This window comes from Sebastes umbrosus, chromosome 16 (assembly GCF_015220745.1).
Source record: "Sebastes umbrosus isolate fSebUmb1 chromosome 16, fSebUmb1.pri, whole genome shotgun sequence".
NCBI lineage: Eukaryota > Metazoa > Chordata > Actinopteri > Perciformes > Sebastidae > Sebastes > Sebastes umbrosus.
In genome coordinates, this window is record NC_051284.1 from 9,517,127 (window position 1) to 9,531,562 (window position 14,436).

Here is a 14,436-nt window from a genome sequence, read left to right on the forward strand (position 1 = left end):
ACAGTTTGCTCAAATGCTGTGGGCAGGGCTTATATTACAAAAAATGTCATGTCTCCTGAACGCTTTGTATTATTGCAACCACATTTGGTGGACATTTGTATGATGTCTGAGTGACCATGACAAATTTGGTGCCATTTGGTCAATAGGTGGTTCTGTACCAGATAGGGCTGCACAATTAATCAAAAACGAATCGTGATCACAATTTTGGCTACCCGCATTAAATGAACATGATCTACTACGATATTGACGTGTAAAATGCATGCATGTTTTGGCTTGACTTTTGGGGAGCGGTCATGCCGCTCCGCGCACAACATACAGCAACAGCCTGTGAAAAACTTCACTGAATGCTGCGGCTGCAGTCCAGAGTGGAAGAGCAATACACTGTATATTTTATGGGCGAAATGAAAATGCATTGAATTCAGGTGAAGAATAACTGTATTCAAAGTCTTATTTTGATGCAGCAATTTGGCAATTGGTGGGAATGTAGCACAATGTGAAAGTGAAGTGCTCTGTAGGTTTTATTTTGGGTAAAACATTTTTCGTACAATTTTATTTTACTTCTAGGCGATGCACGGTGAATAAGGACCAGTTGTATTTTGATGAACAGATTTGTACAGGACTGTGGCACAACATGGAAGTGAAAGCAAGTGTTCGGTTTATTTAAATGTGAAAGTGCAATACAAATATTTTGTCCCTAAAATCAATAAGTAATCCTGATGAATATCGTGATCTGAATATTGATCAAAATAATCGTGATTATCAATTTGGCCATAATTGTGCAGCCCTAGTACCAGCATCATCTAACTATAAAGGAAGGAATCTCTGTCTGTATATGTATATATGACTGCCCTTCGCATATCTCGAGAACCGTTCATCCAATCAACTTCACACTTAGCGTGTGCAAGCAGCCATACCGCGGTTCATGACATCGCTGCAAGCGGCACTTCCGGGGGCGGAGCATTCGGCCCATTCCGGATGGGCACTTGCTCCGAATAGGCACTGCACTAGTTAAAACAAATATGTTCTCTTCTGTGTTTTTTTTTAAGTCCTAAATAGCATCACTGGTTCTCTCCTTTGAGCCAATTATTCAGTCATTAACATAATAACAAACTGAAGAAGCACTGAACAGTTTAAAGAAGTGAGCAAAAGCAAATGTATAATTTGTCATGGAATAAATTAAAAGCTTTAAAATATATCCACAAGGTAATATAAGTAAATATACTCCCTTGTATCACTACTACCGTATCACTATATCAGCCTACGGTAAAACAGCTGCTTTTCATCTGTAGCACAGTGCACATGAGTGAGTGAGGAGTAATCAAATACCTCAGTTAGGACCCCGCTTTCTTCGGATAAAGCAACAAACCTGTCATACTAACTCAGATGTCCAATCAACAGTGTAATGACTGCTTAGTGCAGAGGGAATTATTGAAGAAATGTATTGATGAGATATGGAGCTTAGTCACACTAAACCCCCAACAACCTGAATCAGGAATAGCAGAGTTCAGTCAATAAGGAGCCCTGGAGGCAGAGAGCACGTTGATATCAGAGTTTGCCCTGCAAAACATGGCTGACATGTGTGTATCAGAATGCACTAATACAGATCAGATCAGTGTGGATGTTAACAAGGGGTCCAGCTGAGAATCTGTGACAACATGGTCTCAGAGGAACATGGTGAGACTTACTGTTTGTTTGTTTGTTTGGATAATTTATGATAATCCTTTCTGTTCTTGATCTAATACTGTTATCATCTATGAAAAAAAAGAAATGTCATTTCATCAATGACATAAACAAAATAACGTGTCAAATGAAAAACAATTTGAAATGTATTAGAACACAGCCTCGAGGGTTGTTGTGGGTGTATACCTTCAACAAAGAAAATTCTGTTTCCTTTTTACATTTGCCAGGAACACAAGTCAATTTGATCCTTTGTTTACATGACAGACGAGAGATGACAGTTGTGAGATTAGGGGAGAGGGAGCTGGGCAACAAAGGACTCCGGCCGGACGCCAACCGGATTCATGGTTGGCACCTTAACTGCTAGGCCACTGGGTTTTTTTTATGGAATATGCAGCAACTTTTCAAAGTCACGTCTCTCACACTGATAGCACAGTGTGGAAATAAAACCTCTGCTGTACGGACATTAGATCTGATGACACAAGTGTGAGGTTAAGTGCTCATTTATACCTTCAATCACAGTATTTAATCACTTGAAGGGCTCGTTGCATGAGTGGAATACAATCTCAAAAAAGTATAAAATGCAAGTCCTTCATAATTTGTATAATATTTTCCAGTTAGCAAACTGGCAAAGGGACTTTAATTCTTACTTAGTTTATGTATTTTTTTTTTGATTAATAGTCAGATCAGACTTTCAAATCTGATCAGATTTATTGGACCATTTGCATTCAATTTGCTTTTCAAACTGGTTTAAGAAACTCATGCTTTTCATTCGCAAACTCAAATCTATTGATCACATCTCATCTTAAAATGGACATGTGTGCCCATCCATTTTTCATATGGTTCATGTGGTCCAAGTAGTTTTGTTACAGTTTAAGCTAGGGGTGAAACATGGAAACAATTAATGTTGTGTTGTCTCACATTTGTATTTATGTGTTATGTCTCTGTAAAAGTCTGATCACCAGATTTAAAACAGTGACATTTTGTGGCAAAATGATTTCATTCCAGTGGAAAGAGAGGCAAAATCAGTGTCATCTAGAACATCTCTCCCTATTCATTTGGAGCAGCTCCAGACTTTATACCCGATGACATCCCTTGTTTGAACTTTAGGATTTCGATTTTTTGGATTAGAGAGATAGTTGTTTATATTTACTAATATTTTTTGGACTGTCTTAGACCATAGGAATAACATGTATGGGTTTTGAAAATGGGCGTAGTACCCCTTTAAAATTTCCTTAAAGTACCATAAAGCCACCAATCGTTCCTTATGGAACAGTCAGTTGTGATCACTATTATAACTCCCATTTCCAGGCTAAAGTACAAGGAGCTATCATTAATGTTGATGGGAAGGTATTGTTGACTCTCATCTAATGTTGATGCGGACTCTGCAGACCGTGTTGTTGTTGTTGTAGCTGTAGGATTATTCAATGTTCAAGTAATCCTTGTTAGTGCATATACTCCCAGATGGGATGACAAATAGTTTTTCTCAAAGTTTTTCTTTTTGATTATCCAATTTAAATCCAATCCATGAGGGGAACTGGGAAATTGTTCTTTTGTTCATGTGTGTATGTATATACAGTGGAGGAAATAAGTATTTGATCCCTTGCCGATTTTGTAAGTTTGCCCACTTAAAAAGAAAAGAACGGTCTATAATTTTAATGGTAGGTTTATTTTAACAGTGAGAGACAGAATATTAAAAACAAATTCCAGAAAATCACATCATATAAAAGTTATAAATTGATTTGTATTTTATTGTGGGAAATAAGTATTTGATCCCCTAGCAACCAGCAAGAATTCTGGCCCCCACAGACCGGTTAGATTAGTCCTCTCGCTTTAAGAAAGTACTCCGAATCTCAACTCGTGACCTGTATAAAAGACAACTGTGTCAACTCATTACCTGTATAAAAGACACCTGTCCACAATCAGATTCCAACCTCTCCTCCATGGGCAAGACATAAGGGCTGTCTAAGGACGTCAGGGACAAGATTGTAGACCTGCACAAGACTGGAATGGGCTACAAGACCATCAGCAAGTAGCTTTGTGAGAAGGAGACAACTGTTGGTGCCATTATTCGGAAATGGAAGAAACACAAAATGACCATCAATCGCCCTCGGTCTGGGGCTCCACGCAAGATCTCGTCTCGTGGGGTATCGATGATCATGAGAAAGGTGAGGGATCAGCCCAGAAATACACGGGAGGAACTTCTTAATGATCGCAAGACAGCTGGGACCACAATCACCAAGAAAACCATTGGTAACACACTACGTCGTAATAGATTAAAATCCTGCAGCGCCCGCAAGGTCCCCCTGCTCAAGAAGGCACATGTACAGGCCCGTCTGTTTGCCAATGAACACCTGAATGATTCAGAGAAGGCTTGGGAGAAGGTGATGTGGTCAGATGAGACCAAAATCGAGCTCTTTGGCATCAACTCGACTCGCCGTGTTTGGAGGAAGAGAAATGCTGACTATAACCCCGAAAACACCATCCCCACTGTCAACCATAGAGGTGGAAACATTATGTTTTGGGGGTGTTTCTCTGCTAAGGGGACAGGACGACTTCACCGCATCGAAGGGAGGATGAACGGGGCCATGTACCGTGAAATGTTGGACGACAACCTCCTTCCCTCAGCCAGGACACTGAAAATGGGTCGTGGATTGGTCTTTCAGCACGACAATGACCCAAAACATACGGCCAAGGCAACAAAGGAGTGGCTCAAGAAGAAGCACATTAAGGTCATGGAGTGGCCTAGCCAGTCTCCGGACCTTAATTCCATAGAAAATATGTGGAGGGAGCTGAAGCTTCGAGTTGCCAAGCGACAGCCTTGAAACCTTAAGGATTTGGAGATGATCTGCAAAGAGGAGTGGACCAAAATCCCCCCTGAGATGTACGCAAACCTGGTGACCATCTACAAGAAACGTCTGACCTCTGTGCTTGCCAACAACGTTTCTCCACCAAGTACTGAGTCATGTTTTGCTAGGGGATCAAATACTTATTTCCCACAATAAAATACAAATCAATTTATAACTTTTATATGATGTGATTTTCTGGATTTGTTTTTTATATTCTGTCTCTCACTGCTAAAATAAACCTACCATTAAAATTATAGACCGTTCCTTTCTTTGTAAGTGGGCAAACTTACAAAATCGGCAAGGGATCAAATACTTATTTCCTCCACTGTGTATATATATAAGGAGTCTGAAAACAAGGCCATATGGATAGCTGACAGTGAAAAAGCAGAGAGCAGGCCTTGTTTCCTTCCTTTGCACAGATTCTCCTGGCCACACTGAGGTGTCAGACCAGCTCAATTCATTCTGACAGTGAGATATTCTCAGCCTTTTGTTTTAGCTGTCAAAATGGATCTATTTGAAAGGGAAGGAAACTTACAAATTAATAGTTTCTTATCTAAAAGCATGCAGTCATACAGTAGTAGCCATCAGTTATATTGAAATTAAAGGGGACCTATTGTGCTTATTTTCAGGTTCATACTTGTATTTTGGGATTCTATTAGAACACGTTTACATACTTTAATGTTCAAAGAACGCTTTATCTTTCTCATAACGGCTGTGCTGCAGCACCTCTTTTCACCCTATACCTGAAACACTCTGTTTGAGCTCCTGCCCCGCCCCCTCCCGAAAAGCCCACTTTGGTCTAAATGGTCAGCTGTTCCTTTGTTGTGATCGGTCAACAAAATCAAACTCTTCGCTCTAGCCCCTGCTCTAATTAGCTTTGTTTGAGGGCGTGCCAAACTAGCCGCTAGCCCAAATGTGTTACTTGGTGACATCACCACGTTACGGAAGCAAAGGCGGGAGCAGTGTTTCTGTGGGGAGGAGTAACTCCCTTTGGCGTGGACTTTGGGCTTTGTAACTTCAGACCTTTTACATGCACAAAAGCTATATAACACACTAAAAGAAAGGGGGGGAAAGCATAATATAGGTCCCCTTTAACTAAAAGAATATGATGTTGGGCTTTGATGATCCTGTCCCATGTTTACATTTCAGCTGTGTGCTACTAGTTTGATCAATGGTATGGATTCAAAGTTGATCTTACATCTCTGCATTTCAAAAGTAAACACGCCTCTGTCATTAATTATGCTGAAAAAACTAAATGCTCCAAAGCTTGCCTATATCCCCGCCTCACTAATCAGGAGACATGGCGCATTTTCCCTCTCATTGCCATTCACACTATAACTAACAGCTGGATGCTGGATTCCTTCCAAAAAACACTTTTTCCTCCCCGTAGTGCATATTTTTTCATGTATCATCCTGCCTGTTGACCAGGTGATACTGGTCCGTCTCAATGGATTTATTACTGCCGAGTCAGCATGCAGTAGTTTGTGCCGCTGGGAGCGGTTTGCAGATGTAAAAAAAGAATCACTCTCCCTATAGATCCCATCTCTCGGTGAGGATTTCAGTCCTGCTCACTGAAGGTGGATGGGCGCTTCAGCAGCTACTTCTGACAGGGTTGTGTTCTCCTGACGTTGATCCGCCAGCTGTCTGTCACTTTGATTAATCTCTGCCTTTGGAGCTCTTCATTCACCACACTTTCATCCCTTTTCACATCCCCCCCCTCACATTACTGCGTGCTCTCGAAGGGGTTTGCATTAATTGAAAGGGATCTAACGGATATACTGTGGATTCTGCCTAATGTCATTCCATCAGTTGCTCACTTTATCTCTGCAATACTCAATGAAAGCGACGAAGAGATGTTTAGCCAGACAAAACATTTAAAAAAGAATTCCCGAACATCTATTAGTGATGCTTTATAGTCGTACAAATCGCAGCATGAAGCTAATTTTGGCCAAGCACACTGACAGAAAGAATTTGCACCGTTGTTTAATAAAAAAAAAAATACAACTTTTAAGTCCAGTGAAATTCACCCCTGGAGAGCCGCTGGGTCAGTACACAGGCAGCGGAACATAAGATTTTAACAAGCCGATTGCAGATACAGTATGAAAGTCATGCTCGCCAGAGGATTTGTTAGGAGTGCTGACTTTGTAACATCTAACCTTGAGGAGCTGCAGTGTGTGAGCGAGGGGAGAATGGTTTGGTTTAGGAGCTGTCTTATAGGATTTCCCTCTTCATACTGTGTATTTGACGCTGTCTATTGTTTTTGTGTTTATCAGCCTTCACCTCACGTACCTCGACAACATCTCCCCACTTCTCATGTGCACTAATGTTCTCCTAGCCTTTACAAATTTCCCCCATAATGTCGCAAAACTCTCCACCCCCGTCGAATGAAAGTGCTTCCATGTTTAATGACAACTATCTCTGAGGCTAAATGTATCAGCATCGTGCAAATGAATTGAAATGAAATGTCAAAAAAAGTGTGGCATTTTGCTGATGAGTGCGATCTTTCTTTAGATGACCTCATCAACACCGCGAGAGAAATTTGATTGTGTCAGAAAAGCACTGCGCTTAACCCCGAGGCACTCTAAAGGAGCTGATGGAATCCAGAAAATGGACCCAAATGATGCCAAATACAAAATAACTTGTGCTGTAAAAATGATAAAATCATCGTTCCTTCTTGTAAATGGTTTGTGAAGGGACGCTTTCTCATCCTGAACTGCAAGGTGTATTATTTTGACATCTCCTACCCCGTTTGGGGATGTCATGCAGGGGGCTTTCTTCAGTTCTGTTAAGTTGTTGTTTAATAGATTTGTCAGGATTTAGTCATTTTAATTTATATATATATATATATACTGTAAAGATATGACACTGGTATCAATCTTGTCATTTAATACTCTTCCAGCAAACATATTTCCCAAAATGCTGAGCTATTCCTTCACACTTTTGACTTCAGCTACAACTTCCAGTATATTCATGTCCACTCCCACACTGTTAAACACAGAGTTTCTTTTTTCCTATTTAATTGGAGCCACGAGCTCTGCTTTTTTACCTTGTAGGAACATTAAATTACATTCTAAAATCACTTCTAACCTTACCGCAGAAAAGATGTGATCAGAGAAATATCATCACACAAATCTGACCGGCTTTCTCAGGGTGTTTAAGGACTCATGAAGTGCCTCTCTAGAGCATAATTCTTAGAACTAGGTTGTCAAAAGCCCATCAAGCTCATGAAAGACGTTCTACTGCACGTAATGCAGAAGTCTTAGCGCCTAAAGTAACTCAACAGAAGTAACGAGCTGCTCGAGCTTCACTTTCTTGCACCATGTCTTTCAATCTTCTGCACCACGCTTGTCTAATTTTGACCTCTACTCTCCTCCAGGTCCAACTGTTTTGAAGTATTCACCTTCGATGGAGCCAGCACCAATATTCTTCAATTTTGCACTGCGGCAGAGAGCACTGACTGGCTCCAAGCAATATCTACAAATATCAATGACCTGACACAGGAGAATGTAAGTCCATCTCTAAACATTAGAGACTTGCTCGGATCTTCCCGTGAGTCTTTATTGAAAATGAAGGTAAAAAGAAAAAATACTTTGATTTTCACGTATTTGTGATCATTTTAAGTGTGTGAGTACTTGATTGAACCTTTACGACAGTAACTTAATTACATTGTGTAAAGTAGTCGATTTCCAGTTTATTATTTTTTCTTAAAGAATCTGGTATATAATATGGTCAAGTAATCACAATGACCAGATCATTAGTTTTTATGGAATTCCAACATTTCAGATAGTGAATTTTGTCCACTTGTGGTCCTTTAAAGTCGATAACTAGGGCTGTCAATCAATTAAAATAGTTGATCCCGACTAACCGTAAAGTATTTAATACTCTTATTAACATTGCAGTGGACAAATATGCTTGCTTTTATGCAAATTGATGTATATATTTATTGTTGGAACTCAATTATCAACACAACACAACCCTCACAGATACTGCATTTAGCATAAAAAATATGCTCAAATCATAACATGTTAAACTAAAGCCCAACTGGCAACAACAGCTGTCAGTGTGCCGACTTGACTACTTGCCCAAAAACTGCATGTGATTATTATAAAGTGGGCATGTCTGTAAAGGGGAGACTCGTGGGTACCCATAGAACCGATTTCATTCACATATCTTGAGGTCAGAGGTCAAGGGACCCCTTTGAAAATGGCCATGACAGTTTTTCCTCGCCAAAATTTTGCGTAAGTTTGGAGTGTTATTTAGCTTCCTTCCCGACAAGCTAGTATGACATGGTTGGTACCAATGGATTTTCTAGTTTGATGCCAGTACCTTGTGTCTAGCTTTAAAACTGAGCACGCTACAATCATAAAATCATAAGTTGTGTTAATGCGTTAAAGAAATTAGTGGCGTTAAAACGAATTTGGGTTAAAGCGTTATCGAATTAACTTTGACAGCCCTAATATGTGATCATTTTAAAAATGTGAAAACTTGATTGAACTCTTAGGACAGTAACTTAATTACTTGCATACCATTGTGTAATATAGTCGTTTTCCAGTTTATTATTTGTTCTTAGAGAGTCTGGTATATTATATCATCTGATTGAACTCATGTGTTAAAGTAATCACAATGGCCAGATTATTAGTTTTTATGGAATTACAAAATGTCAGATATGCAGATTTTATCCTATTATCCACTTGTGGTCCATCTTAATAAAGAAAACATAGAAACATGTAATAAATATATTTTGCCCACAGTTGTTCCATGTATTTTCCCCTTTCGATATTTCACAGCCACATAGACGGCAGCAGCAGTAGCATTGGTTTAATAGACCCTTCCTGACAAGCACTCATTGAGTCACAGTGGCACCTCTCCCCCTCTGCTGACAAAAAAGAGCCTCTCTCATACCTAATTAATGACTGCAAAGTAGTCATTCGGCATGTGCACTTCTCCCTCTCTCTCATTTCCTCCTATTTCACTTTGATTATCACACTGATGATGTGACGCACTTTTGGTAAGGATGCAGACGTACTGTATGCCCGCGCTCGTCGATTGCACAGCTGCCTTTTTTAAAAAGTGTGATTAATTCATGCCTGCATCACCTAATTACGGACGTGGAGTGTGATTGCTAAATGGCCAATCAGGATGTAATTGTGCGCCCGCTTTGGGAGAGAGCGGAACTTTTGTTTTAATGACCTACAACCTTTAAATAGACTTCTGTGACACCCTCGGGGTCCGTCATGTGTTTTTAATGCGGATAACTGTCATCTGGCAGGGCGGAGGACTACTCGATGCTGTTTGATGTTCTCTTAGAGAGACTAAAGCTGAAAGACTCGGGCATCTTGTTAGCGCCTAATTACGTAAGGATTCCAGGTGTCAATTTACCTCCACTTTGTAACTGAGGTGAGGCGAGACAGTAGCAGCCATCATGCTGAGTGTGATATGCTGACACAGCAGGGGTCCATTCAGTCTCAAAAATGTTTTGCACTGGTTTGCAACATTTTTCATCATCATCACCTCCAAGGTGCACTTTGGAAGAGGTAAACGTTGTTTCTGAGACTCTAACTTTATACTTTCTTGGAGCCTAAAGGTGCTTTTCACATTACATTTTTCATGTGTGACATCCTCTTTCTGTTGGCTGTGAACCTTCAAATGAAGAAAAAACGCTTTTTTTCCAAACATTTATAGACATACCATGTCATACTGTATATATTTGTAGCCGTTATTTGTGTATCACTTATTGTGAGATCTAGTTAAGAAGCGATAAATCTGCAAAGCCGCTGCTGTGTAAGTAGAGAGGATTAGTGAAACCTGCTTTACTAAGTAATTCTATACTGTTTGTTATTTAAGTTGGTAATCTCAATAGTAAAATGTTATTCAATCAAATAAATGCCATAACTCGAGATTCAATTAATTATTATATTTTTTCTAATTAATATTACCTAAATTATCGACCTAAATAATTGAATGAAACTCGTGTTATGGCACAAACATTTGAAATTTCATATCTAGATGAAAAATTGTTAGTTGCCTTGCTAGAACTCAAGTGGTGACCAGAGCTAAACTCATTGGATATACAGAAAAAGCAAAAAAAGAAATTATCTTTTATGCTTTAGATCTGCAGATTTATGTGCAGATTTTGAAATTTATAATTACGATAGTGTGATGTGTCTTATGACACTTTAAGGTGTTTTTATGCCTCATTTCCACATAGCTCTGTGTACGTATGTGAGTCAACCCGGAAGTTCATTAATTTCTATAGGAACCTCCGTGATTTGCTATGTGTTTTGCGAAACTCCTTTTTTGTTTTGGTCAGTAATTTGCCTCAAGTACATTGAATTTTTTTTTACTTTTGTGACAGATAACAGACAAAATGTATGCACTGTCTGAATTAGTGAATTATCAAACTGAAACTGGCATATTCATCAATTTTGTGAAATATTTTGTTAAGACGTATGAACCACTATATGCACTCTGTGTTGCACAGCTAGCATGCTAAATATGCCGTCAAACCTTTCACTTAGAAAAAATGTAACGTTATGAATGTGACTCGTCTAGACTGGACGGCAAAAAACAGACAGTAATTCATAGATACAGTATAAAAATCTATGTGGCATTTGTATCCATCTTGCATTGAACAATAAGGGGCTTAATTCATATACTAGCCTGTACGGATTTATGTACACAAAACAAAAAATTGTGTGGAAACCCCCATTAAGGGGTCGGGATACCTTATGTAATATATTTAATACATTTTTGTAACTGTATTTGTCATGGAATGTTGTTGTTTTTATTTCTCTCACAGATAAAGATCGTCAACAAATACTGCTCTTCAGATGATCAGGTATGCTGACACTGGCCTAACTCAACACACCAGTCCAACATATTTTAAACCAGATAAATAATAGCGAGCACAACAGTCACTTTACAGTATATCACTGCTGGCAGTTCTAAGTATACCTTTTTGATTTGATAGTGCTAGTAGAGATACAGACAGAGAACGCTGTGAGAGGCCAGAATAAACATTTTCCTTGAAGTATCATGGACTTAAACATTGATGTCTGAAAGGGATTTGCTGGCGATCCCTGTTTAGGCTGTTACCTCACAGCCTTCTTTGCAGGGAATGTTATACAGGTGTACAGAATCGCATCATCTGCATATAACCGCAGCTGTCCTGGCAGCTCTAGATTCATCCACAGGGCAATGAACAGCTTGGAAACATTTTGGAACACTTCAGTCAGATGGTCGCGAAGGAGCCAAGACCAGCATGTAGAAATTGATGTGCATTATTCATCACAAGATATAGTATAGATAGAGTGTAGCAGATGAAGCGGCACAGTACATACAGTACAGATATGCTGCTTAGAGGAAAGCAGAGAAACATCCCGAGTCAATCTGAGGTAGATAAAAGGTAAATCGTTGCGTTGCAGCTGAGACTGCAGCACCACTGTACAGCGGGGTGTCTTATAAATGTATCCCGTCAAAGATGCCTCACTGTAGTTCTTTAGCTCAACCTCTTTGACTGTGCACATTTTGCTATTCTGGTCTGTTGACTGAGCAAGATGTCTAGGTGTATATTTTTTTAAACTTTTTTATCTAATAGTAAACTTGTGTAAATGTCATCCTCTACATCTCTGCAGATTGTTCACATGGGCTGGGCAAGTGAAAGCCCCGAGGGTAGCGCCGCTGGTAGAACTTCAGCGTTCAAGTTCCTGGCACTGAGAGGACCATATTTTTATATCTTCAGAAGCCCCCCGGTAACTTGTCTTCTTTCACTTTCCGATTTGATACACTTTTAATTTCTCATTCAGACCTGGTTTATAAGCTCATTTGAAATGATTTTGTCCAAAACAATTTAGCTTATCACATAACTTGCACTCAAACTGCGGTAAATGATTTAATAGGACCTATTATGCTTTTGTGCTTTTTTTCCGTTCCTTTAGTGTGTTATATAGTTTTTTTTTGTGCATGTAAAAGGTCTGCAAAGTTAGAAAGCCCAAAGTCCACACCAAAGGGAGTTACTTTCCCCCACAGAAACACTGCTCCTGAACTGCCTGAAATAACTTGCTGTCCTGTCCTTTCTTCCGTAACATGGTGATGTCACCAAGTAACACATTTGCATAATACCTGCCCTAGTGGCTAGCTTGGTATGCCCTCAAACAAAGCTAGTTACAGCGGAGCTGGAGCAGAGTCCGAAGAGTTTGGTTCGGTTGACCAATCACAACAGTGGGCCAGCTGACCAATCAGAGCAGACTGGGCTTTTCAGCAGAGGGTGGGGGGAGGAGTCCAAACAGAGTGTTTCAGACAGAGGGTGAAAAGAGGTGCTGCAGCACAGCCGGTATGAGAAAAGTAAAGCGTGTTTTGGACATTAAAGCATGTAAACATGTTCTAGCAGAAATCAAAAATACAAGTATGAACCTGAAAATTTGCATAATAGGTCCTCTTTAAAACTGTGGATTCAGCTCAGCATAAGAATGTGTTCTGGGCACTATTTGAAATAGTTTCTGAATGTAAGTTAGACTTTATGCTGCTTCTCACTATTCTGTACAGTAATTGTCCCCCAGTGTGCTGAATGGGCTGTGTTTTTAAACAAGTTGTCAGCATCTGTAAAATACTGTATGCTTCAGTTATAATTGAGTAAGAGAAGACAGACAGGCAGTAACCGGTGATGTATTTATATTTGTTGTTTATCATGGCTGGTGATTATCTGGCAGTGAAACAAGGGTTGTACACTATGGTTGGTAAAGATTTTAGAACCATTTTTTTTTTATTTATGGGTGTCGCAGGACTTTAATAAACCCGTCCAATCATTTCATCTGGCCCGAATGAAATGATTGGACGGGCTACCTGCCTGTCTATCAACCTACCTGCCAGTCTGCAAGCACTCAGCCCGTGCACTCAGTGCGCGTCACTGGAGTCTTCCACAAAGTGCTCGTGTGGCAGCTACGAGTACTAACAATAGCCATATTCGCCATTCGTATTCATTATGATATGTTTATATTTGTAATAATAATAGTGGGGAAGTGGCTTTGTAGGAAGACCTGAAGGGATGGACTGTCAGTGTTGCCGACTTGGGGATTTCCCACTAGATTTAGGGACTTTTGGAGCTAGTTAGCAGCTAATGATAACCAGCTCCTTTCATTGGAAAAGAGTTGGTAACAATGGGCTTGGTTTTTCAGCTGGATAATTAAAAAAACACTACACACTTACTAGTCTTGGAGCTATAGAAATTATATAATAGTATAATAGTACTCTTGCTGTTGCAACTATAGAAAATATTGCTAAAACCTGCTAAAAACCTTTTTAATGTCACACAATCACTCTTTTTGGTTGCATTCTGTCCTCGCTGAATTTCAAAACAGTGTCTTCCACTGTACAGAAGGTGCAAGATGCAGCTCATCATCAAAGTTCCCACAGTCACAGTAATGAATGCCCTCAAGGATTTTATAGCCTCAATAATTAAATGTGATTACAACACATGTATAATGAGTTTTTGTAATGAGCTTAATGAGTCTTTGCATGCTTACGGTATGCCACTACTTATATTTTTAGACTATAGCCTATGATGGGCAATATTATACAATATATCCAATATTCATTGCGTTTACATTTGACTGTTTTTTGGCCCAAAACATATTCAGTGAGGACATCACAATTTGTACTCTTGCCAGGGGTGGAAAAGCCTCTGAGCCTGCAAGTTTTGTACAATGAGATACTTAATATTCTCCACTGGCACCAATACAACTTTAATTAAATCCTTTTAGGGTTAGCCTCTCAGAAAGCCTCTGAGACACAGTATGTTGCCTAAATGATATTCTTCTGTATTGTTAAAATGGGATGAACAGATCAAATGCGCAATGAAACCAAAAACTTCACTGTATAATTTAGAAAATGCGTCCCATCTACAAGTGGTGTG

General features: G+C 39.5%; 1 protein-coding gene across 1 annotated transcript in view; it reads left to right on the plus strand.

Moving 5' to 3' along the window:
- sntg2 (syntrophin, gamma 2) overlaps window positions 1-14,436 on the plus strand; it is a 104,988-nt gene that overhangs the window by 66,336 nt on the left and 24,216 nt on the right. Inside the window, exons 10-12 of the mRNA XM_037747109.1 lie at window positions 7,903-8,032; window positions 11,326-11,364; window positions 12,161-12,277. Of these exons, the coding sequence (XP_037603037.1) occupies window positions 7,903-8,032; window positions 11,326-11,364; window positions 12,161-12,277 (286 nt within the window). The remainder of the gene's footprint in view (window positions 1-7,902; window positions 8,033-11,325; window positions 11,365-12,160; window positions 12,278-14,436) is intronic.